The sequence below is a fragment of the Corvus moneduloides genome, unplaced genomic scaffold, assembly GCF_009650955.1.
Source record: "Corvus moneduloides isolate bCorMon1 unplaced genomic scaffold, bCorMon1.pri scaffold_138_arrow_ctg1, whole genome shotgun sequence".
NCBI classification, from domain to species: Eukaryota; Metazoa; Chordata; class Aves; order Passeriformes; family Corvidae; genus Corvus; species Corvus moneduloides.
Window position 1 is genome coordinate 12222 of NW_022436890.1, and position 24766 is coordinate 36987.

The following is a 24766-nucleotide window of genomic DNA, read 5'->3' on the forward strand; positions in this document are numbered from 1 at the left end:
TCAGTCCCTTCCAGCGTGTCCCAGTGCCCTCCCAGGCTGGACCAGTGCACCCCAGTGCTCTCCCAGTCCCTCCCAGTGCCTTCCAGCCTGTCCCAGTGGCTCCCAGTGCCCTCCCAGGCTGGACCAGTGCACCCCACTGCTCTCCCAGTCCTTCCCAGTGCCTTCCAGTCTGGCCCAGTGCCTCCCCCCCCGCCCCCACCCCAATAAAGGCGTGGCCACTCGATGACGTCATGGCGGTCCATGGGGGCGTGGCTTGGGGGGGCCCGTTTTGGGTGGGTTTTGAAGCGCTAATTACGGGTGCGGCCCAGTATAAACCAGTTAAGCACCGGAGGGCTCCCAGTTTGTTCCAGTGTCACCCAGCAAGCCCCGGACTGGCCCCAGACGGGCTCTGCGGTGTCCCAGTTTGTCCCAGTATGACCCAACAGATCCCAGCTCAGCTCCAGAGGGGTTCCAGTTTGTCCCAGTTCGGCCCCAGCGTGTCCCAGTAGAACCCAGCAGCTCCCAGTTCAGGCCCAGATGGCTCCTTGGGGGTCCCAGTTTGTCCCAGTAAGACCCAGCGGCACCCAGTCCAGGTTCCGGGGGATTCCAGCCTGTCCCAGTATGCTCCAGTTTGCCCCAGTCCGCTCCCAGTTCGTCCCGGCCTCCGAATCAGCGGCGCCGCGTTGCCGAGCAACGCCTCGCCCCGCCCCCCCGCGCTGTCAATCAACCGCGCCGCCCAATCAAAGGGCGAGGCAGGGCGCTGTCCGCAGGGGCGGGGCTTGCGCGGACAGGCAGGGGCTTGGACCAATGGGAAGAGCGCGAGGGCGGGCGCTGCGGCCGCGCGGGCCAATGAGCGTCGCGGAAGCCCTGCAGGAGCGGCGCGGGCGGCCCCGTACGGCCCCTCAGAGCCGGGGCGGCGGCGGCGGCGGCGGCGAAGATGGCGGCGGCGGACGGCGACGACTCGCTTTACCCCATCGCGGTCCTCATCGACGAGCTCCGTAACGAGGACGTGCAGGTACCGCTCTCGGGGCCTGGCCGCGGTGCCCTCGGGCCCGCTCGCGATCCCCGGGGAGCCTCCGCGGCCTCAGGGCCCGGCCGCCATCGCGCCCTCGCCGCGGCGCCGCTTCTGGCGCTGCCGGCGGCCGCCAGCATGAGACGGCCGCTCTGATTGGCGGAGGCGGCCTGCCCCCCTCAGGCGCGGGCTAATGGGCAGCGGCGTTACTTCTGTGGGGGACGTTCTCGTCGCCGGGGTGGTTGGGTTGAAAGGCGCGCTCCTATTGGCTGGCGGCCGCCTTGATTTTTTTTTTTGTTAGCCGCCTTCTGATTGGTCCGCAGCGCGCTGAGGGGCGGGGGGGGGGGGCGAGAATCCACCCCGCCCGCTGCAGCGCCCCCTAGCGGCGGGGCAGCGCGGCTGTTTCCCCCCGCCCCCTCGGCTCGCTGCGGCCAATGGCAGCGCGAGCCCGAGGCGGCGCCGCCCGCCATTGGCTGCCGCCCGCTGCGGGCGGGACTGCGCGGAGCCAATCGGGGGGCTCCTCTCTGCCGCGGCGCTGCTGCGGAGCCGTGAGACGGCGCTCCTGATTGGCTGCGTCGCGCCGGGGGCGGGGTTTCCCTCGTGAGGGGGCTTCCGTTGCCCCTGGGCCGGCTTTGGTTGCCCCCGGGAGGACTCGGTTCTCCCCCCGGGGGGGGGGGGCTTTATTTGCCCCTGGGGGGGTTTAGTTGCCGTGGGTAAGCTCAGCTCACCCTCACGAGGGCCAGGCAGCCGTTTTTGCCCCCTCTAAGGGGGAATTCCCGCCCAAAACAGGAGCTGCCCCACCCCTAAAGCTCCATTTCGAGCAGGGAATTCCCGAGTTTTTTTTCCCCCAGATTTTCCCACTTTTTCCCGTTTTTCACGGCAGCTGCGGCTCAACAGCATCAAGAAGCTCTCGACCATCGCGCTGGCGCTGGGCGTGGAGCGGACCCGCAGCGAGCTCCTGCCTTTCCTCACCGGTACCGGGCCGAGGGTCCCCCAGAGCTGGGTTAGGCTGGGGAGGCCCTGGGGGGGGTCCCTAATTCCTCTCCTTCCCCCCCAAAATCAACCCCGAGCTCTGATTGGCGGGGAGTGGGTGGGGCTTGGGGGCGGTGGGCGGGGCCTGGGGGTGATTGGCAGGTGCTGGAGGTGACGGGGGTGTCACCTGTGCTGTCCCCAGACACGATCTACGATGAGGACGAGGTGCTGCTGGCGCTGGCCGAGCAGCTCGGCACCTTCACCGCCCTCGTCGGGGGCCCCGAGTTCGTGCACTGCCTGCTGGTAGGCGAAAAACCTGCTTGGGACCCTAAAAATCGCACCTGGGAACCCCAAAACCCACTTGGGACCCCAAAAATCGCACCTAGGACCCCCAAAAACCCATCTGGGACCCTAAAAATCAGACCTGGAAACCCCGAAAACGCGTCTGGGACCCCGAAAACCCGCTTGGGACCCTAAAAATTGCACCTGGGAACCCCAAAACCCATCTGGGACCCTAAAAATCAGACCTGGAAACCCCGAAAACCTGTCTGGGACCCCGAAAACCCGCTTGGGACCCCAAAAATCGCACCTAGGACCCCCAAAAACCCATCTGGGACCCCGAAAAGCTATCTGGGACCCTAAAAATTAGACCTGGAAACCCCGAAAACCCGCTTGGGACCCCAAAAATCACACGTGGGAACCCCAAAAACCCGCTTGGGACCCCAAAAATCGCACCTAGGACCCCCAAAAACCCATCTGGGACCCCGAAAAACCATCTGGGACCCTAAAAATCAGACCTGGAAACCCCGAAAACCCGCTTGGGACCCCAAAAATCGCACTTTGGAACCCCAAAAACCTGCTTGGGACCCTAAAAGTCAGACCTGGGAACCCCAAAAACCCGTCTGGGACCCCAAAAATCGCACCTGGGAACCCCAAAAACCTGCTTGGGACCCCAAAAACCTGCCTGGGACCCCGAAAATCGCACCTGGGAACCCAAAAACCCACCTAGGTCCCCAAAAATTGCACCTGGGAACCCCAAAAACCTGCTTGGGACCCCAAAAATAAGACCTGGGAGCCTGAAAACCCTCCTGGGACCCCAAAAATCGCACCTGGGACCCCAAAAATCAGACCTGGGACCCCAAAAAACCTCCCTGGGAACACGAAAACCACACCTGGGACCCCAAAAACCCGCCTGGGAACCCAAAATCCCACCTGGGTCCCCAAAAATCAGACCTGGGACCCCAAAAAACCTTCCTGGGAACATGAAAACCACACCTGGGACCCCAAAAACCCGCCTGGGACCCCAAAAATCATACCTGGCAACCTAAAAACCACATCTGGGACCCCAAAATCATACCTGGGACCCCAAAAACCCCACCTGGGAGGGGCTAAAACCCACCTGAGGACCCCCAAACCCACCTGGAGACCCCCAGATCCCATCTGGGACCCCCCAAAACCCACCTGGGGAGCCCCAAAACCACACCTGGGACCCCCAAAACCACACCTTGGACTTCCAGAACCCACCTGGGACCCCCAAACCGCCCTTGGGACTCCCCAAAACCCACCTGGGACCCCCCAGAACCCACCTGGGACCCCCAAACCATACTTAGGACCCCCAAAACCCACCTGGGGACCCCCAAAACCCACCTGGGGACCACAAAACCCACACCTGGGACCCCCAAACCATACCTAGGACCCCTGAAAACCCACCTGGGACCCCCAGAACCCACCTAGGACCCCCAAAAACCACACTTGGGGACCCCCAAAACCCACCTGGGGACCCCCACGTCCATCCCATTTCGCTCATATGTCCACCCTGTGTCCACCCCACGTCCCTCTGTCCACCTCACATCCTTCTGTCCACCCCACATCCTTCTGTCCACCCCACGTCCCTCTGTCCACCCCACATCCCTCTGTCCACCTCTCGTCCCCCTGCCCACCCCCGTGTCCCTCTGCCCACCCCACATCCCTCTGTCCACCCCGTGTCCCTCTGCTCACCCCCGTGTCCCTCTGCCCACCCCCGTGTCCCTCTGCCCACCCTACATCCCTCTGTCCACCCCCGTGTCCCTCTGCCCACCCCACATCCCTCTGTCCACCCCCGTGTCCCTCTGTCCACCCCACGTCCCTCTGTCCACCCCTCATCCCTCTGTCCACCCCGTGTCCCTCTGCCCACCCCTCATTCCTCTGTCCACCCCGTGTCCCTCTGCCCACGCCTCATCCCTCTGTCCACCCCATGTCCCTCTGCCCACCCCCGTGTCCCTCTGTCCACCCCACGTCCCTCTGTCCACCCCTCATCCCTCTGTCCACCTCTCGTCCCCCTGCCCCCCCCCGTGTCCCTCTGCCCGCCCCGTGTCCGTCTGTCCGTCCCGCAGCCGCCGCTGGAGAGCCTGGCCACGGTGGAGGAGACGGTGGTGCGGGACAAGGCGGTGGAGTCTCTGCGGGCCGTGTCCCACGAGCACTCGCCGCCGGACCTCGAGGGCCACTTCGTGCCGCTGGTCAAGCGCCTGGCGGGCGGCGACTGGTTCACGTCGCGGACCTCGGCCTGCGGCCTCTTCAGCGTCTGCTACCCGCGCGTGTCCAGCCCCGTCAAGGCCGAGCTGCGCCAGTGAGTGACCGCGGGCTCCTCGGGGTCCTCCACCCAACCGCGGGGTCCCCAACTCAACTCTGGTGTCCTCAACCCCACCTTGATGTCCCCAACCCCACCTCGGGGTCCTCCACCCAACCTTGGTGTCCCCAACCCCACCTCGGGGTCCCCAACTCATCTCTGGTGTCCTCCTCCCAACCTTGGGGTCCCCAACCCGACCGCGGGGTCCTCCACCCAACCTTGGTGTCCTTGACCCCACCTTGGTGTCCTCAACTCCACCTTGATGTCCCTGACCCACTTTTGGTGTTCTCAATCCAACCTTGGTGTCCCCAACCCCACTTTGATGTCCCCGACCCAACATTGGTGTCCCCAACCTGACTTCGGGGTCCTCCACCCAACCTTGGTGTCCTTGACCCCACCTTGGTGTCCCCAACCCCACCTTGATGTCCCCGACCCAACCTCGGGGTCCCCAACCCAACCTTGGTGTCCCCTACCCAACCTCGGGGTCCCCAACCCAACCTTGGTGTCCCCTACCCAACCTCGGGGTCCTCCACCCAACCTTGGTGTCCCCAACCCCAGCCTTGGGGTCGTTGACCCAACCTTGGTGTCTTCGACCCCAACCTTGGTGTCCCCAACCCAACCTCGGGGTCCTCGACTCAACCTTGGTGTCCCTGATCCAGCCTCTGGGTCCTCAACCCAATTTTGGTGTCCCTGACCCAGCCTTGGTGCCCCCGATCCCACCTTGGTGTCCTCAACCCAATTTTGGTGTCCCTGACCCCAATTTTGGTGTCCCCGATCCCACCTTGGTGTCCCCGACCCAATCTTGGTGTCCCCGACCCAATCTTGGTGTGCCCAACCCAACCTCAGGGTCCCCGACCCAACCTCGGGGTCCTCCACCCAACCGTGGGGTCCCCAGCCCATTTCTGATGTCCCCAACCCAGTTTTGATGTCCCTGACCCCACCTTGGCATCCCCAACCCAATTTTGGTGTCCCCAACCCAATTTTGGTGTCCCCAACCCAACCTTGGGGTCCTCGACCCAACCTCGGGGTCCTCCATCCAACCTTGGTGTCCCCAACCCCACCTTGGTGTCCCCAACCCCAGCTTTGGGGTCCTTGACCCAACCTTGGTGTCCCCAGCCCAAGCTCGGGGTCCCCAACCCCACCTTGATGTTCTCAACCCAACCTCAGGGTCTTCCACCCAACCTTGGTGTCCTGCACCCAACCTTGGTGTCCCCAACCCCAACCTTGGGGTCCTCGACCCAACCTTGGTGTCCCCAGCCCAAGCTCGGGGTCCTCCACCCAACCTCAGGGTCCCCAACCCAACCTTGATGTCCCCAACCCCACCTTGATGTCCCTGACCCAACCTTGGTGTCCCCAACCCAACGTTGGTGTCCCCAACCCGACTTCGGGATCCTCCACCCAACCTTGGTGTCCCCAGCCCAACCTTGGTGTTCTTGATCCACTTTTGGTGTCCCCAATCCCCCCTTGGTGTCCCCAACCCCTTCCAGCTCCCCGCCAGCTCCTCCCCTCACCCCCGTGACCCCTGGGTGGCCCGGTTGCCCAGTGGCCGGTGGCCCGGTGGCCCGGTGGCCCGGGGCCATCACCGAGGCGGTGTCCGCAGGTACTTCCGGAACCTGTGCTCGGACGACACGCCCATGGTGCGCCGCGCCGCCGCCTCCAAGCTGGGCGAGTTCGCCAAGGTGCTGGAGCTGGAGCACGTCAAGAGCGAGATCATCCCCATGTTCTCCAACCTGGCCTCCGACGAGCAGGTGCGGCCACCTGGGGGGCACCTGGGGGGCACCTGGGGGGCATCTCAGCACACCTGGGGGCACCTGGGGGCACCTGGGGGGCATCTCAGCACACCTGGGGGCACCTGGGGGGCATCTGGGGGCACCTGGGGGGCATCTCAGCACACCTGGGGGCACCTGGGGGGCACCTGGGGGCATCTCAGCACACCTGGGGGGCACCTGGGGGTACCTGGGGGGCATCTCAGCACACCTGGGGGCACCTGGGGGCATCTGGGGGTACCTGGGGGGCATCTCAGCACACCTGGGGGCACCTGGGGGGCACCTGGGGGGATCTCAGCACACCTGGGGGGCACCTGGGGCACACCTGGCCACACCTGGGGGCACACCTGGCGCTGATGTGGGGCACACCTGGGGCTCACCTGGGGCTCACCTGGGGCCACACCTGGGCCACACCTGGGCCACACCTGGGCCACACCTGGGGGCTCACCTGGGGCACACCTGGGGCTCACCTGGGGCTCACCTGGGGCACACCTGGGGGCACACCTGGGCACACCTGGGGGCTCACCTGGGGGCTCACCTGGGGGCTCACCTGGGGCACACCTGGGCCACACCTGGGCCACACCTGGGGCACACCTGGGGCACACCTGGGGGCACACCTGGGGCTCACCTGGGGGCACACCTGGGCACACCTGGGGCTCACCTGGGGGCTCACCTGGGCCACACCTGGGGCTCACCTGGGGGCACACCTGGGCACACCTGGGGGCACACCTGGGGCACACCTGGGGCTCACCTGGGGGCTCACCTGGGCCACACCTGGGCCACACCTGGGGCACACCTGGGGGCACACCTGGGGCACACCTGGGGGCTCACCTGGGGCACACCTGGGGCTCACCTGGGGGCACACCTGGCGCTGAGGTGCCCGCGCCCCCGGCAGGACTCGGTGCGGCTGCTGGCGGTCGAGGCGTGCGTGAGCATCGCGCAGCTGCTGCCGCAGGAGGAGCTCGAGGGGCTGGTGATGCCCACGCTGCGCCAGGCGGCCGAGGACAAGTCCTGGCGCGTGCGCTACATGGTGGCCGACAAGTTCACCGAGGTGGGCACGCACCTGGGGGCACCTGGGGGGGCACCTGGGGGCAGCTGGGGAGGGGTCTGGGGACACCTGGGCATTCCTGGGGGCACCTGGGGGCACTTGGGGGGAGCTGAGGGTACCTGGGGGGAGCTGGGGAGGGGTCTGGAGACACCTGGGGATACCTAGGGACACCTGGGCATCCCTGGGGGCGCACCTGGGCACACGTGGGGGCACCTGGGGACACACCTGGGCACACCTGGGGACACACCTGGGCACACCCTGGGGACACTGGGGCACACCTGGGGACACCCCTGGGCACAGCTGGGGGTACCTAGGCACGCCTGGGGGTACCTGTGCCAACCTGGACACACCTGTGCACACACCTGGCGTCACACCTGGGCACCCCTGGAGGCACCCCTGGGCGCACCTGGGGGCACCTGGGGGTATCTGGGCACGCCTGGGTACACACCTGGGGGTACCTGGGCACACCTGGGCACACACCTGAGGGTACCTGGGCACACACCTGGGGCTACCTGGTCACACCTGGGCACACACCTGGGGGTACCTGGGTACCCCTGGGGACACCTGGGGGTACCTGGCGTCACACCTGGGCGTACCTGGGCACACACCTGGGCGTACCTGGGCACACCTGGGCACACACTTGGATGTACCTGGGCACACACCTGGGCACACCCCGCGCCGTGCCCCGCAGCTGCAGCGCGCCGTGGGCCCCGAGATCACCAAGACCGACCTGGTGGGCGCCTTCCAGAGCCTCATGAAGGACTGCGAGGCCGAGGTCCGGGCGGCCGCCTCGCACAAGGTCAAAGGTCAGCGGCCACCCCGCGCCCGCCCCGGTGGCCACAACACCCCCCCGGTGGCCACAATCCCCCCCCCGGACATCCCCAACCCCCTGTGACGTCCCCAACCCCCCCCTTCGATGTCCCCTCCCCCCCTGACCCCCCCGGTGCCCCCAGAGTTCTGCGAGAATCTCTCCCCCGACTGCCGCGAGGCCGTGATCATGGGCCAGATCCTGCCCTGCATCAAGGTGAGCGCCGCGGGCACCTGGGGACACACCTGGGCACACGTGGGGACACCTGGGGGCACCTGGGGATAGCTGGGGGCACACCTGGGGGCACCTGGGGATAGCTGGGCACACCTAGGGGCACCTGGGCACACGTGGGGACACCTGGGGGCACTGGGGACAGCTGGGGACACACCTGGGGGCACCTGGGGATAGCTGGGCACACCTAGGGGCACCTGGGCACACGTGGGGACACCTGGGGGCACCTGGGGATACACCTGGGGACACCTGGGGATAGCTGGGCACACCTGGGGGCACCCTGGCACACCTGGGGACAGCTGGGCACACCTGGGCACACCTGGGGACAGCTGGGGATAGCTGGGCACACCTGGGGGCACCTGGGGGCACTGGGGACAGCTGGGGACACACCTGGGGACAGCTGGGGGCACTTGGGGGTATCTGGGACACACCTGAGGACACACCTGGGCCACCTTGGGGCTACTTTGGGGTAGCTGGGGACACCTGGGACACACCTGGAGGCACCAGAGGGAGCCGGGCCACCATGGGGACACCTTGGGGCCACCTGGGGGTACCTGGGCCATACCTGGGGACACACCTGGGCCACCTTGGGGCCACCTTGGGGCCACCTGGGGGTACCTGGGCCATACCTGCGGACACATCTGGGCCACCTTGGGGCTACCTTGGGGTACCTGAGGACATCTGGGACACACCTGGGGATGGCTGGGGACACCTGGGACACACCTGGGGACACCAAAGGGAGTCCCTGGGGCCACCTTGGGGCCGCCTGGGGGTACCTGGGCCACACCTGGGGACACATTTGGGCCACCTTGGGGCTACCTTGGGGTACCTGGGCCATACCTGGGGACACATTTGGGCCACTTTGGGGCCACCTGGGGGTACCTGGGCCATACCTGGGGACACATCTGGGCCACCTGGGGGTACCTGGGGGTACCTGGGCCATACCTGGGGACACATCTGGGCCACCTGTGGGCCACCTGGGGGTACCTGGGCCATACCTGGGGACACATCTGGGCCACCTGGGGGCCACCTGGGGGTATCTGGGTCATACCTGGGGACACATCTGGGCCACCTGGGGGCCACCTGGGGGTATCTGGGACGCACCTGGGGACACATCTGGGCCACCTTGGGGCCACCTGGGGGTACCTGGGACGCACCTGGGGACACATCTGGGCCACCTTGGGGCCACCTGGGGGTACCTGGGCCACACCTGGGGACACATCTGGGCCACTTGGGGGTACCTGGGCCACACCTGGGGACACATCTGGGCCACCTTGGGGCCACCTGGGGGTACCTGGGCCACACCTGGGGACACATCTGGGCCACCTTGGGGCCACCTGGGGGTACCCGGCGCCCCCCGGGCGGCGCAGGTGCCCCCCCAGCCGCGTACCTGTGGCAGGAGCTGGTGTCGGATGCCAACCAGCACGTGAAGTCAGCGCTGGCCTCGGTGATCATGGGGCTGTCCCCTATCCTGGGCAAGGACAACACCGTGGAGCACCTGCTGCCCCTGTTCCTGGCACAGCTCAAGGACGAGGTGGGACACGGGGCACACACCTGGGCACACAGCTGGGCACACACCTGGGGGGGACACACCTGGGCACACACCTGGGGGGGCACACACCTGGGGGGGCACACACCTGGGGGGGGCACACCTGGGGGGGCACACACCTGGGCACACACCTGGGCACACACCTGGGCACACCTGGGCGGGACACCTGGGCATGCACCTGGGCACACACCTGGGGGGACACCTGGGCACACCTGGGGAGCCACAAACCACTGCCGGCTCCTCCCAGTCCCTCCCAGTTCATCCCGGTCCCTCCCAGTTCATCCCACGCCTTCTTCAGCATCACAGAGCTCTTTCCCAGTCCCTCCCAGTTCCTCCCAGTGCCTCCCAGTATCTTCATATGAGGGTTTAGATCGTTCTCAGTTCATCCCAGTCTGTCCCAGTCTTACCCAGTCTCTCCCAGCCCCCCCATACAAGGCCACGAGCCCTTCCCAGTCCTTCCCAGTCCCTCCCAGTCTCTCCCAGTATCCTCAACAAGGCTTTAGGTCCCTCCCAGTCCCTCCCAGTTCGTCCCAGTCCCTCCCAGTTCCTCTTCAGCAGCCCCCAGCTCCTTCCCAGTCTGCCACAGTCTCTCTCAGTCCCTCCCAGTCCCTCCCAGTAACGTCAACAAGGCTTTAGGTCCCTCCCAGTCCCTCCCAGTCCCTCCCAGCAGCCCCGTGGAAGGCCATGAGCCCTTCCCAGTCCCTCCCAGTCCCTCCCAGTATCCTCACACAAGGCCTTAGGTCCCTCCCAGTTCATCCCAATCCCTCCCAGTCCCTCCCAGCACCCCCGTGCAAGGCCATGAGCCCCTCCCGGTCCCTCCCAGTGCCCACCAGCTCCTTCCCAGTCCCTCCCAGTCCCTCCCAGTCTCTCCCAGCACCCTCATGGAAGGCCACGAGCCCCTCCCAGTCTCTCCCAGTATCCTCAACAAGGTTTTAGGTCACTTCCAGTCCCTCCCAGTTCATCCCAGTCCCTCCCAGTTCCTTTTCAGCAGCCCCCAGCTCTTTCCCAGTTCCTCCCAGCACGCCCGTGCAAAGCCATGAGCCCTTCCCAGTCCCTCCCAGTCTCTCCCAGTATCCTCAACAAGGCTTTAGGTCCCTCCCAGTCCCTCCCAGTTCATCCCAATCCCTCCCACTCCCTCCCAGCACCCCCATGGAAGGCCGTGAGCCCCTCCCAGTCCCTCCCAGTGCCCACCAGCTCCTTCCCAGTCCCTCCCAGTCCCTCCCAGTCCCTCCCAGTCTCTCCCAGCACCCTCATGGAAGGCCACGAGCCCCTCCCAGTCTCTCCCAGTATCCTCAACAAGGTTTTAGGTCACTCCCAGTCGCTCCCAGTTCATCCCAGTCCCTCCCAGTTCCTTTTCAGCAGCCCCCAGCTCTTTCCCAGTCCCTCCCAGCACCCCCGTGCAAGGCCATGAGGCCTTCCCAGTCCCTCCCAGTCCCTCCCAGTATCCTCAACAAGGCTTTAGATCACTCCCAGTCCCTCCCAGTTCATCCCAATCCCTCCCAGTCCCTCCCAGCAACCCCAGACAAAGCCACAAACCCTTCCCAGTCCCTCCCAGTCCCTCCCAGTCCCTCCAAATCCCTCCCCTCACCTCCCACGGGAGCCTTCCGCGGGCTCCCAGTCCTTCCCAGTAACTCCCAGTTGCCTCCCAGTGCCCCGAGGTGCGGCTGAACATCATCTCGAACCTGGACTGCGTCAACGAGGTCATCGGCATCCGGCAGCTCTCGCAGTCGCTGCTGCCGGCCATCGTCGAGCTGGCCGAGGACGCCAAGTGGCGCGTGCGGCTGGCCATCATCGAGTACATGCCGCTGCTGGCCGGCCAGCTGGTGAGCACTGGGATGGACTGGGATAGACTGGGAGAGACTGGGAGGTACTGGGAGCTGCTGGGAGCTGCTGGGAGGGAGTTAGAGCAGTGTATGGGGCACTGGGAGAGACGGGGATATACTGGGAGGGGGCTGTGGTGTGTCCAGCTGGCCATCATCGAGTACATGCCGCTGCTGGCCGGCCAGCTGGTGAGCACTGGGAGGGACTGGGAGAGACTGGGAGAGACTGGGATAGACTGGGAGGGGGCTGTGGTGTGTCCAGCTGGCCATCATCGAGTACATGCCGCTGCTGGCCGGCCAGCTGGTGAGCACTGGGAGGGACTGGGAGGGACTGGGAGGTACTGGGAGGTGCTGGGAGGGAGTTAGAGCAGTGTATGGGGCACTGGGAGAGACTGGGATATACTGGGAGGGAGCTGTGGTGTGTGCAGCTGGCCATCATCGAGTACATGCCGCTGCTGGCCGGCCAGCTGGTGAGCACTGGGAGGGACTGGGATAGACTGGGAGAGACTGGGAGGTACTGGGAGGTGCTGGGAGGGAGTTAGAGCAGTGTATGGGGCACTGGGAAAGACTGGGATATACTGGGAGGTACTGGGAGCTGCTGGGAGCTGCTGGGAGGGAGTTAGAGCGGTGTATGGGGCACTGGGAGAGACTGGGATATACTGGGAGGGGGCTGTGGTGTGTCCAGCTGGCCATCATCGAGTACATGCTGCTGCTGGCCGGCCAGCTGGTACGGACTGGGACAGACTGGGAGGGACTGGGAGAGACTGGGAGGTGCTGGGAGGTGCTGGGAGGGAGTTAGAGCAGTGTATGGGGCACTGGGAAAGACTGGGATATACTGGGAGGTACTGGGAGCTGCTGGGAGCTGCTGGGAGGGAGTTAGAGCGGTGTATGGGGCACTGGGAGAGACTGGGATATACTGGGAGGGGGCTGTGGTGTGTCCAGCTGGCCATCATCGAGTACATGCCGCTGCTGGCCGGCCAGCTGGTACGGACTGGGACAGACTGGGAGGGACTGGGAGAGACTGGGAGGTGCTGGGAGGTGCTGGGAGGGAGTTAGAGCAGTGTATGGGGCACTGGGAGAGACTGGGATATACTGGGAGGGGGCTGTGGTGTGTGCAGCTGGCCATCATCGAGTACATGCCGCTGCTGGCCGGCCAGCTGGTGAGCACTGGGAGGGACTGGGATATACTGGGAGAGACTGGGATAGACTGGGAGGTGCTGGGAGGGAGTTAGAGCAGTGTATGGGGCACTGGGAGAGACTGGGATATACTGGGAGGGGGCTGTGGTGTGTCCAGCTGGCCATCATCGAGTACATGCTGCTGCTGGCCGGCCAGCTGGTACGGACTGGGAGGGACTGGGATATACTGGGAGGCACTGGGAGAGACTGGGAGGGAGTTAGAGCAGTGTATGGGGGCACTGGGCCATACTGGGAGGGAACTGGGGGGCACTGGGAGGGGGTTATGGCAGTGTATGGGGCACTGGGCCATACTGGGAGGGAACTGGGGGGCACTGGGAGGGGGTTATGGCAGTGTATGGGGGTACTGGGACATACTGGGAGGCACTGGGAGGGAACTGGGAGGCACTGGGAGGGGGTTACAGCAGTGTATGATGGAGGCACTGGGAGGCACTGGGATATATTGGAATATATTGGGAGGGCACTGGGAGGTACTGGGAGGGAGTTAGTGCAGCGTATGGGGGCACTGGGAGGGAACTGGGAGGTACTGGGATATATTGGGAGGGCACTGGGAGGCACTGGGAGGGGGTTGCAGCAGTGTATGATGGAGGCACTGGGATATATTGGAATATATTGGGAGGGCACTGGGAGGCACTGGGAGGGAACTGGGAGGCACTGGGATATACTGGGAGGCACTGGGAGGGGGTTATGGCAGTGTATGGGGGTACTGGGACATACTGGGAGGCACTGGGAGGGAACTGGGAGGCACTGGGAGGGGGTTACAGCAGTGTATGATGGAGGCACTGGGAGGCACTGGGATATATTGGAATATATTGGGAGGGCACTGGGAGGTACTGGGAGGGAGTTAGTGCAGCGTATGGGGGCACTGGGAGGGAACTGGGAGGTACTGGGATATATTGGGAGGGCACTGGGAGGCACTGGGAGGGGGTTGCAGCAGTGTATGATGGAGGCACTGGGATATACTGGAATATATTGGGAGGGCACTGGGAGGCACTGGGAGGGAACTGGGAGGCACTGGGATATACTGGGAGGCACTGGGAGGGGGTTATGGCAGTGTATGGGGGCACTGGGCCATATTGGGAGGCACTGGGAGGGAACTGGGAGGCACTGGGAGGGCACTGGTCTGTACTGGGATATACTGGGAGGCACCGGGGGGGTTGCGTGGCGTCGCGTGGGTTCACTGGAGCGCACTGGTCTGTACTGGGAGGGCGTTGGTTCATACTGGTTCGTACTGGTTTGTACTGGTTCGTCGTGCTCTGCGTGCATCTGTACTGGTTCGTACTGGTCCATACTGGTCCGTACTGGTCCATACTGGTTTCTTTGCCCGCAGGGCGTGGAGTTCTTCGATGAGAAGCTGAACTCGCTCTGCATGGCCTGGCTGGTGGACCACGGTACTGGGAGCTACTGGGAGGGTTACTGGGAGGGTTACTGGGAGGGTTACTGGGAGCTACTGGTCTATACTGGTGTCTCCCTTCCTACACCACACCATTTACACCCCTGCCAGCAGTAACTGGTGCAAACTGGGAGCCGTGGGTGGGCGGTACTGGTCCATACTGGTTTGTACTGGTTCATACGGGCTTATACAGGTTTATGCTGGTCTGTAGTGGTTCGTACGGGTTTATACTGGTCCATACTGGTCTATAGTGGTTTGTACTGTTCCGTACTGGTCTATCCTGGTCCGTACTGGTCTATACTGGTCCGTACTGGTCTGTACTGGTTCATACTGCCCCGTACTGGTCCATACTAGTCCGTACTGGTCCATACTGGTCCATACTAATCCGTACTGGTCCATATTGGTCCGTACTGGTCTGTACTAGATCATACTGGTTTGTACTGGCCCATACTGCCCCATACTGCCACGTACTGATCCATAGTGATCCGTACTGATTTATACTGGTCCGTACTGCCCCGTACTGGTCCGTACTGGCGTATACTGATCTATACTGGTTTATACTGCCCCGTACTGCCCCATACTGGTCCATACTGGTCCGTACTGCCCCGTACTGGTCCGTACTGCCCTGTACCGATGCGTACTGATTTATACTGGTTTATACTGGTCCGTAGTTCCCCGTACTGGTCCGTACTTCCCCGTACTGGTCCGTACTGCCCTGTACTGGTCCATACTGGTCCGTATTGGTTTATAGTGATCTGTACTGGTTTATACTGGTCTGTACTGGTCTGTACTGCCTCGTACTGCCCTGTATTGGCCCATACTGATCCATAGTGATCCGTACTGATTTATACTGGTTTATACTGGTCCATACTGCCCCGTACTGGTCCATACTGGTACGTACTGGTCTATATTGGTCTATACTGCCCCGTACTGGTCTGTACTGCCCTGTACTGGTCCATACTGGTCTGTACTGGTCTGTACTGCCCTGTACCGATCCGTACTGATCTATACTGGTTTATACTGGTCTGTACTGCCCTGTACCGATGCATCCTGATCTATACTGGTTTATACTGGTCCATACTGCCCCATACTGCCCCGTACTGCTCCATACTGGTGCGTACTGGTCTATACTGATCTATACTGGTTTGTACTGGTCCGTACTGCCCCGTACTGGTCCATACTGGTGCGTACTGGTCTATACTGATCTATATTGGTTTATACTGGTCCATACTGCCGCGTACTGGTCCGTACTGCCGTGTACCGATCCATACTGATCTATACTGGTTTATACTGGTCCGTACTGCCCCGTACTGGTCCATACTGGTCCGTACTGGTTCCCCGCAGTGTACGCCATCCGCGAGGCCGCCACCAGTAACTTGCGCAAGCTGGTGGAGCGCTTCGGGCACACCTGGGCCCAGGGCACCATCGTGCCCAAGGTGCTGGCCATGGCCGCCGACCCCAACTACCTGCACCGCATGACCACGCTCTTCTGCATCAACGTGAGGGCTACTGGGGGCACTGGGAGGGCTACTGGGGACACTGGGAAGGCTACTGGGGCAACTGGGGCTATTGGAGTAACGGGGGTAATTGGGGTAACTGGGGTAACTGGTGACCCCAACTGCCTGCACCGCATGACCACGCTCTTCTGCATCAACGTGAGGGCTACTGGGGGCACTGGGAGGGCTACTGGGGACACTGGGAGGGCTACTGGGGACACTGGGAAGGCTACTGAGAGGAACTGGGGCTATTGGTGTAATTGGGGTAACTGGGGTAACTGGGGTAACTGGTGACCCCAACTGCCTGCACCGCATGACCACGCTCTTCTGCATCAACGTGAGGGCTACTGGGGGGCTACTGGGAGGGCTACTGGGGACACTGGGAAGGCTACTGGGGCAACTGGGGCTATTGGAGTAACGGGGGTAATTGGGGTAACTGGGGTAACTGGTGACCCCACTGCCTGCACCGCATGACCACGCTCTTCTGCATCAACGTGAGGGCTACTGGGGGGCTACTGGGAGGGCTACTGGGGACACTGGGAAGGCTACTGGGGCAACTGGGGCTATTGGAGTAACGGGGGTAATTGGGGTAACTGGGGTAACTGGGGTAACTGGTGACCCCAACTGCCTGCACCGCATGACCACGCTCTTCTGCATCAACGTGAGGGCTACTGGGGACACTGGGAGGGCTACTGGGGACACTGGGGTAACTGGGGTAACTGGGGTAACTGGGGTAACTGGGGTTATTGGGGTAACTGGGGTAACTGGGGCAACTGGGGTAACTGGGGTAACTGGTGACCCCAACTGCCTGCACCGCATGACCACGCTCTTCTGCATCAACGTGAGGGCTACTGGGAGGGCTACTGGGGGCACTGGGAGGGCTACTGGGGCTATTGGAGTAACGGGGGTAATTGGGGTAACTGGGGTTATTGGGGTTATTGGGGTAACTGGGGTAACTGGGGCTACTGGGTAATTGGGGTAACTGGGGTAACTGGGGGTAACTGGTGACCCCAGCTGCCTGCACCGCATGACCACGCTCTTCTGCATCAACAACGTGAGGGCTACTGGGGACACTGGGAGGGCTACTGGGGCGACTGGGAGGCAACTGGAAGGGACTGAGGGGCAACTGGGGATGTCTGGGGGTACCTGGGCACCCCTGGGCACACCTGGGCACCCCCGGCCGCCCCCGGACACCCCCGCCGCCCCCGCAGGTGCTGTCCGAGGTGTGTGGCCAGGAGGTGACCACGACGCAGATGCTGCCCACGGTGCTGCGCATGGCGGCCGACGCCGTGGCCAACGTCCGCTTCAACGTGGCCAAGTCGCTGCAGCGCATCGGGCCCATCCTGGACAGCGGGTACGCGCCGGCCTGGGCTGGACTGGGTTACACTGGGCTGGACTGGGTTACACTGGGTTACACTGGGTTACACTGGTTTGGGCTGGTTTGGACTGGCACTGCTCCCCCTGGTGGCCGTGCTGGGGCAGTGCCTGGCCCTGTTGCACACCTGGTCCTGTGCCACCTGTGCCTCACCTGTGCCACCTGTCCCTGTCACCTGTGTTACCTGTGTTACCTGTCGCTGTGCCGCGTGTGCCACCTGTGCCACCTGTGTCACCTGTGCCACCTGTGCCTCACCTGTGCCACCTGTGTCACCTGTGCCACCTGTGTCACCTGTCCCTGGGTCACCTGTGTTACCTGTGTTACCTGTTGCTGTGCCACCTGTGCCACCTGTGCCACCTGTGCCATCTGTGCCGCCTGTGTCACCTGTGTTACCTGTGCCACCTGTGCCACCTGTGCCACCTGTGCCACCTGTGCCACCTGTGTCACCTGTGCCACCTGTGCCTCACCTGTGCCACCTGTGCCACCTGTGTCACCTGTGTTACCTGTGCCACCTGTGCCTCACCTGTGTTACCTGTGCCACCTGTGCCTCACCTGTGCCGCCTGTCCCTGTCACCTGTGTTACCTGTGTTACCTGTTGCTGTGCCACCTGTGCCACCTGTGCCTCACCTGTGCCATCTGTGCCGCCTGTCCCTGTCACCTGTGTTACCTGTGTTACCTGTTGCTGTGCCACATGTGCCACCTGTGCCACCTGTGCCACCTGTGCCTCACCTGTGCCACCTGTGCCCCACCTGTGCCACCTGTCCCTGGGTCACCTGTGTTACCTGTGCCCCCTGTGCCACCTGTGTTACCTGTCCCTGTGCCACCTGTGCCACCTGTGTCACCTGTGTCACCTGTGCCACCTGTCCCTCACCTGTGCCACCTGTGCCCCCTGTGCCACCTGTGTCACCTGGGTTGCCTGTCCGTGTCACCTGTGTCACCTGTGCCACTTGAGCCTCACCTGTGCCCCCTGTGCCACCTGTGTCACCTGTCCCTTGTCCCTCACCTGTCCCTCTCCTATCCATGTGTCCCTGCCCTGTCTGTGTCCTCCCCTGTCCCTGTGTCCTCCCCTGTCCCTCCCCTGTCCGTGTGTCCCTCCCCTGTCCGTGTGTCCCTCCCCTGTCCCTCCCCTGTCCGTGTGTCCCTCCCCTGTCCCTGCCCTGTCCGTGTGTCCCTCCCCTGTCCCTCCCCTGTCCGTGTGTCCCTCCCCTGTCCCTCACCTGTCCGTGCCCCGCCCAGGACGCTGCAGACCGAGGTGAAGCCGGTGCTGGAGAAGTTGACGCAGGACCAGGACGTCGACGTCAAGTACTTCGCACAGGAGGCGCTGACAGGTGAGACTGGGACACACCTGGGAGGAACTGGGGGGACACTGGGGACAGCTGGGGGGAGACTGGGGGACACCTGGGGGCACCTGGGGACAGCTGGGGGGACATTGGGGGGAACTGGGGACACCTGGGGGGAACTGGGGGACACCTGGGGGGACATTGGGGGTACCTGGGGACACTTGGGACACACCTGGAGGACAGCTGGGGGTACCTGGGGACACCTGGGGGGACACTGGGGGTACCTGGGGGACACCTGGGGACACCTGGGGACACCTGGGGGACACCTGGGGGGACACTGGGGGTACCTGGGGGACACCTGGGGACACCTGGGGAGTCAGGGAACAGCTGGGGGTACCTGGGGACATCTGGGGACACCTGGGGGGACATTGGGGATACCTGGGGACACTTGGGACAAACCTGGGGATGGCTGGGGGACACGTGGGGGCACCTGGGGGGACCTGGGGGACACCTGGGGAGCATTGGGGGTACCTGGGGACACTTGGGACACACCTGGGACACCTGGGGACGCCTGGGGGACACTGGGGGGGCACTGGGGGTACCTGGGGACACCTGGGACACACCTGGTGACCCCGAGGTGACCCCGAGGTGACCCCTCTGGCCCCGCCCCCCCCCCCCCCCCCCCGCAGTGCTGGCGCTGGCCTGACCCCTCCCCCCGGAGCTCCCCGCATGTGACCGGAGCTGTGACCGCCCCTCCCCCCATCCCCCCCCACCACGGTGTCACCCCTCCCCTCCCCCACCCACCCCGGGGGGTGTCCCCTCCCCCACCCCTGCCACTCCCCCACCCCCCCCCCGCTATTAATTAATTATCGATGATTTCACCGTTAATAAAAACCACAACGAGACTGCGGAGTTGTTTATTGGGGGGGGGGGGGTGTGGGGAGGGGAAGCGGCAGCTCGGGTCACGTGATGCGAAACGCGCCCCTCCCCCCTTTAAAAAAGGCCGCCTGTTCCTTTAAATTTAGGCCACGCCCCCTCCTTTCCGCGCACGCGCAGCGCGAGCCGCAGGCCCCGCCCCCCCGCGCCTGCGCGCGGCCCTCGGCGCCGGCCACGCCCCCTCCCCTCGGCCGGCGCGCGCCGGGAAGCGCCGAAAGGGCCCGGAGCCCCCCCGGGAACCCCTCAGGGGATCGGGGACCCTCCGGGAACCTTCGGGAACCTCCGGGAACCCCTCAGGGGATCGGGGACCCTCCGGGAACCTTCGGGAACCTCCGGGAACCCCTCAGGGGATCGGGGACCCTCCGGGAACCTTCGGGAACCCCTCAGGGGATCGGGGACCCTCCGGGAACCTTCGGGAACCTCCGGGAACCCCTGAGGGGATCGGGGACCCTTCGAGAACCTCCGGGAACCCCTCAGGGGATCGGGGACCCTCCGGGAACCTTCGGGACCCTCCGGGAACCCCTCAGGGGATCGGAGACCCCCCAGGACCCTCCGGGAACCCCTCAGGAGATCCGGGACCCCCCGGGAACCTCCGGCACCCCCCGGGAACCCCTCAGGAGATCCGGGAACCGCCGGGAACCTTCGGGAACCTCCGGGAACCCCTCAGGGGATCGGAGACCCCCCAGGACCCTCCGGGAACCCCTCAGGAGATCCGGGACCCCCCGGGAACCTCCGGCACCCCCCGGGAACCCCTCAGGAGATCCGGGAACCGCCGGGAACCTTCGGGAACCTCCGGGAACCCCTCAGGGGATCGGGGACCCTCCGGGAACCTTCGGGAACCCCTCAGGGCATCCGGGACCCTCCGGGAACCTCCGGGAACCCCTCAGGAGATCCGAGACCCTCCGGGAACCCCTCAGGGGATCGGGAACCCCCCGGGAACCTTCGGGAACCTCCGGGACCCTCGGGGAACCCCTCAGGGGATCCGGGACCCTCCGGGAACCTCCGCGACCCTCCGGGAACCCCTCAGAGACTGCGGGACCCCCGCGACACCCCCGGGACCCTCCAGGAACCCCTCAGGGGCTTCGGGACCCCCAGGACCCTCCAGGAACCTCCGGGAACCCCTCAGGAGCTCGAGGACCCCCGGGACCCTCCGGGACCCCTTCAGGGGCTCAGGGACCCCCGCGACACCCCCGGAAACCCCTCAGGGGCTCGGGGACCCCCGGGAGCCTCCGGGAACCCCTCAGGAGCTCGAGGACACCCCCGGGACCCCCTCAGGGGCTCCGGGACCGTCCCGGGACCCGCCGGTCGCCGCCATGTCAGACTCGGGGCAGAGCCCCGCCCCCGCCGCGCGGCGGCGCTGCTGGAACCGCGAGAAGGAACCGGAAGGAGGCGGTGGAGAGCGAAGGGTGGGCGGGGCTTTGGGGTGGGCGTGGCTCCGGTGTGACTGACAGCTGCACGAGGGGTGGGGCGTGGCCTCGGGATGATTGACAGCAAGCCCGCACGTGGGGATAGGCTGGGGAGGAGGGCGTGGCTTTTTGATGGGTGGGGCAGTAGGGGGCGTGTCTGGAGCAGAGTGGGCGTGGCCTGAGGCGCTGTAATGAGGCACGCGAGGGGCGTGGCCTGAGCGGTGGGCGTGGCCTGAGCGGTGGGCGTGTCCCCGCAGGAGGTGGGCGAGGAGCCGGCAGGGACCCTGCAGAAGACCCCGATCATCCTGGCCAAGCCCCCGGCCGAGCGGGTGAGCCTGGGAAGGGGGCGTGGCCATCCCCAAAAGGGGCGTGGCCATCCCCAAAAGGGGCGTGTGCCCTTCCCGCGTGGTGTAGCCACGCCCTGTGACGTCACTTTCCTTTTTTTTTTGGCCACCAGCAGCAGCAGCAGCAAGCCCCGGCCGCGCCCAAGGCGGGGCCAGCGCAGGCCCCGCCCCCTCCCGCCCCGGCCCCGCCCATCGTGCTGATGAAGCCGAGGGAGGAGGGGCGGGGCGGGGGCGGGGCCTCGGCGGCCGCGGGGGAGGGGCCGAGCCAGGCCCCGCCCCCGGAGAGGGAGGGGCCCCGCCCCACGCAGCCTGTCTATCAACTGCACAGCCGCGGCCTGGCCCCGCCCGCCGCGCTCGACCGTGAGTGGGCGTGGTTTTGGTGTTGGGGGTGTGGCTAAAGGGGGCGTGGATGTGGCGGAGGGGCGGGGCTAAAGGAGGGGAGTGGGCGGGGGCTGGGTGGGCGTGGTCAGGGCTGGGGCGTGGCTAAAGGGGGCGTGGTTGTGGTGGGTTGGGTGGAGCGGGTGGGGGCGGGGCCACCGAGGTGGGTGTGGTCGCTGTGGGCGTGGTCGAGGCGGTTGGGCAGAGGAAGTGGGCGCAGTTTTGGCGTTGTGGGCGTGGTCAGTGCAGTGGGCGTGGCTTAAAGGGGCAAGGTTTTGGTGGGGGCAAGGCTTAAGGAGGGGAGTGGGCGGGGTTTGGGGTGTGGCAATCAAGGTGGGCGTGGTCTGTGGGCGTGGCCGCTGGGATTGGGCAGGGGGTGGGCGTGGGTTTGTGCGGGGCGTGGCTTAAAGGGGCGTGGTTGTGGATGGGCGGGGCTTAAGGAGGGGGTGGGCGGGGTTTTGAGGGCGTGGCAAAGCAAGGTGGGCGTGGTCTCGGTGGGTGTGGTCGCTGGGATTGGGCGGGTCAGGTGGGCGTGGTTTGGGTGTTTGGGTGTGGCCAAAAGGGGCGGGACTATGGTGGAGGGGCGGGGCTAAATGAGGGGGTCGGGCGGGTTTTGGGGGCGTGGCCACCGAGCTGGGCGTGGTCACGGTGGGCGTGGTCTCGGTGATTGGACAGCTGTGGGGCGTGGGCGGGGCTGTGGGCGGGGCTAAGGGGGATAACGATGGGGGCGTGGTCAATGGGGGCGTGGTCCCCACGTGGCCCCGCCCCCCACAGCCGCCCAGGCCCAGGCGCGGCTGGCGGCGCCCGAGAAGATGAAAACCAGTATCAAACTGGTGGACGAGCAGATGAACTGGTGCGACAGCGCCCTGGAGGTGGGGGAGGGGACTCGGGGGGGTTGGGGCGGGGTCCCCAGAGGCCTCCCAGTGACTCCCAGTGCTCCCAGTTCCTGCTGGAGCAGACGGACGTGCTGGTGGTGGGCGCGCTGGGCCTGCAGGGCACCGGCAAATCCACGGTGCTGTCGCTGCTGGCCGGGAACCAGCCCGAGGAGGACCCGCGGTACTGGGGGGCACTGGGAGGGACTGGGAGGGGATTGGGGGGCACTGGGAGGGGATTGGGAGGGAGTGCGAGGGACTGGGAGGGGATTGGGGGGCACTGGGAGGGGATTGGGAGGGAGTGGGAGGGACTGGGAGGGAATGGGGGACACTGGGAGGGATTGGGAGGGGACTGGGAGGGAGTGGGAGGGGATTGGGGGCCACTGGGAGAGACTGGGAGGGGATTGGGGGGCACTGGGAGAGACTGGGAGGGGCTGGAGGGGACTGGGAGGGGATTGGGAGGGACTGGGAAGGCACTGGGAGGGGCTGGAGGAAACTGGGATGGACTGGGAGGGGTTTGAAGGGAAGTGGGAGGGACTGGGACATACTGGGAGGGGTCGAGGTGGAACTGGGACCTACTGGGAAGGACTGGGGAGGGGTTCGGAGGGAACTGGGTTGTACTGGGAGGGGTCTGGGGGGAACTGGGACCTACTGGGAGGGGTTTGGGGAGGAACTGGGAGGTAGTGGGTTGTACTGGGCTGTACTGGGTTGTACTGGGATGTACTGGGGGGTCTGGGTTGTACTGGGTTGTACTGGGAGGGGTTTGGGAGGTACTGGGATGTACTGGGCTGCACTGCGATGTACTGGGCTGTACTGGGTTATACTGGGTTGTACTAGGAGGGGTCTGGACTGTACTGGAAGGGGTCTGGGAGGGGTCTGGATTGTACTGGGATGTACTGGGCTGTACTGGGAGGGGTCTGGGAGGGGTCTGGGTTGTACTGGGTTGTACTGGGGAGGGGTCTGGGCTGTACTGGGTTATACTGGGCTGTACTGGGAGGGGTCTGGGCTGTACTGCGAGGGGTCTGGGAGGTACTGGGTTATACTGGGTTGCACCGGGCTACACTGGGAGGGGTCTGGGCTATACTGGGAGGGGTCTGGGAGGTACTGGGTTGTACTGGGCTGTACTGGGGAGGGGTCTGGGCTGTACTGGGTTGTACTGGGTTATACTGGGTTATACTGGGGAGGGGTCTGGGCTGTACTGGGCTGTACTGGGTTATACTGGGTTATACTGGGGAGGGGTCTGAGCTGTACTGGGGAGGGGTCTGGGTTGTACTGGATATACTGGGTTATATTGGGTTATACTGGGATGTACTGGGCTGTACTGGGCTGTACTGGGGAGGGGTCTGGGAGGTGCTGGGTTGTACTGCGTTACACTGGGTTATACTGGGCTGTACTGGGGAGGGGTCTGGGATGTACTGGGAGGGGTCTGGGAGGTACTGGGTTGTACTGGGTTATACTGGGAGGGGTCTGGGTTGTACTGGGCTGTACTGGGTTGCACTGTGTTATACTGGGAGGGGTCTGGAAGGGGTCTGGGCTGTACTGGGCTATACTGGGTTACACTGGGCTGCACTGGGGAGGGGTCTGGGCTGTACTGGGCTATACTGGGTTATACTGGGCTGCACTGGGGAGGGGTCTGGGCTGTACTGGGCTATACTGGGTTGTACTGGGCTGTACTGGGTTATACTGGGGAGGGGTCTGGGCTATACTGGGCTATACTGGGCTGTACTACGAGGGGTCTGGGAGGTACTGGGTTATACTGGGTTGCACTGGGTTATATTGGGAGGGGTCTGGGCTGTACTGGGTTATACTGGGTTATACTGGGGAGGGGTCTGGGCTGTACTGGGCTATACTGGGCTGTACTGGGCTGCACTGGGGAGGGGTCTGGGCTATACTGGGCTATACTAGGTTATACTGGGCTGTACTGGGCTATACTGGGCTATACTGGGTTATACTGGGCTATACTGGGCTGTACTGGGTTATACTGGGGGGGTCCCTGAGCGCCCCTCCCCCCCCCAGCTCGTTCGTGTTCCGGCCGCAGCCGCCGGAGCTGCGGGAGCGCAGCGGGGCCCAGACCGGCGGCATCGACTGTACTGGGCTGTACTGGGCTATACTGGGCTATACTGGGTTATACTGGGCTATCCTGGGCTGTACTGGGTTATACTGGGGAGGGGTCTGGGCTATACTGGGCTATACTGGGCTGTACTACGAGGGGTCTGGGAGGTACTGGGTTATACTGGGTTGCACTGGGTTATATTGGGAGGGGTCTGGGCTGTACTGGGTTATACTGGGTTATACTGGGGAG

General features: G+C 64.6%; 2 protein-coding genes and 1 long non-coding RNA gene across 3 annotated transcripts in view; 2 read left to right on the top strand and 1 right to left on the bottom strand.

Moving 5' to 3' along the window:
* LOC116438872 lies at positions 1–10391 on the bottom strand. The gene is made up of 3 exons (XR_004237959.1): positions 10378–10391; positions 7638–7640; positions 1–181 (listed from the first exon to the last, which is right to left on the bottom strand). It is a non-coding gene; the product is annotated as an uncharacterized LOC116438872 (long non-coding RNA).
* Positions 865–19433, top strand: PPP2R1A (protein phosphatase 2 scaffold subunit Aalpha). The gene is made up of 15 exons (XM_032097886.1): positions 865–994; positions 1875–1965; positions 2166–2266; positions 4336–4568; positions 6169–6316; positions 7230–7385; positions 8074–8188; positions 8336–8406; positions 9821–9955; positions 11620–11793; positions 14315–14375; positions 15722–15876; positions 17085–17227; positions 18485–18576; positions 19218–19433. The coding sequence occupies exons 1-15, from the start codon at positions 917–919 to the stop codon at positions 19232–19234; spliced, it is 1770 nt and encodes a 589-aa protein (XP_031953777.1). The 5' UTR covers positions 865–916; the 3' UTR covers positions 19235–19433.
* The window catches only part of SMG9 (SMG9 nonsense mediated mRNA decay factor), a 13312-nt gene continuing 7946 nt past the window's right edge, over positions 19401–24766 (top strand). The window contains 7 exon segments of the mRNA XM_032097891.1: positions 19401–19411; positions 19585–19860; positions 19922–20870; positions 21128–21199; positions 21328–21574; positions 22367–22464; positions 22536–22648. Coding sequence (XP_031953782.1) covers positions 19401–19411; positions 19585–19860; positions 19922–20870; positions 21128–21199; positions 21328–21574; positions 22367–22464; positions 22536–22648 — 1766 coding nt within the window.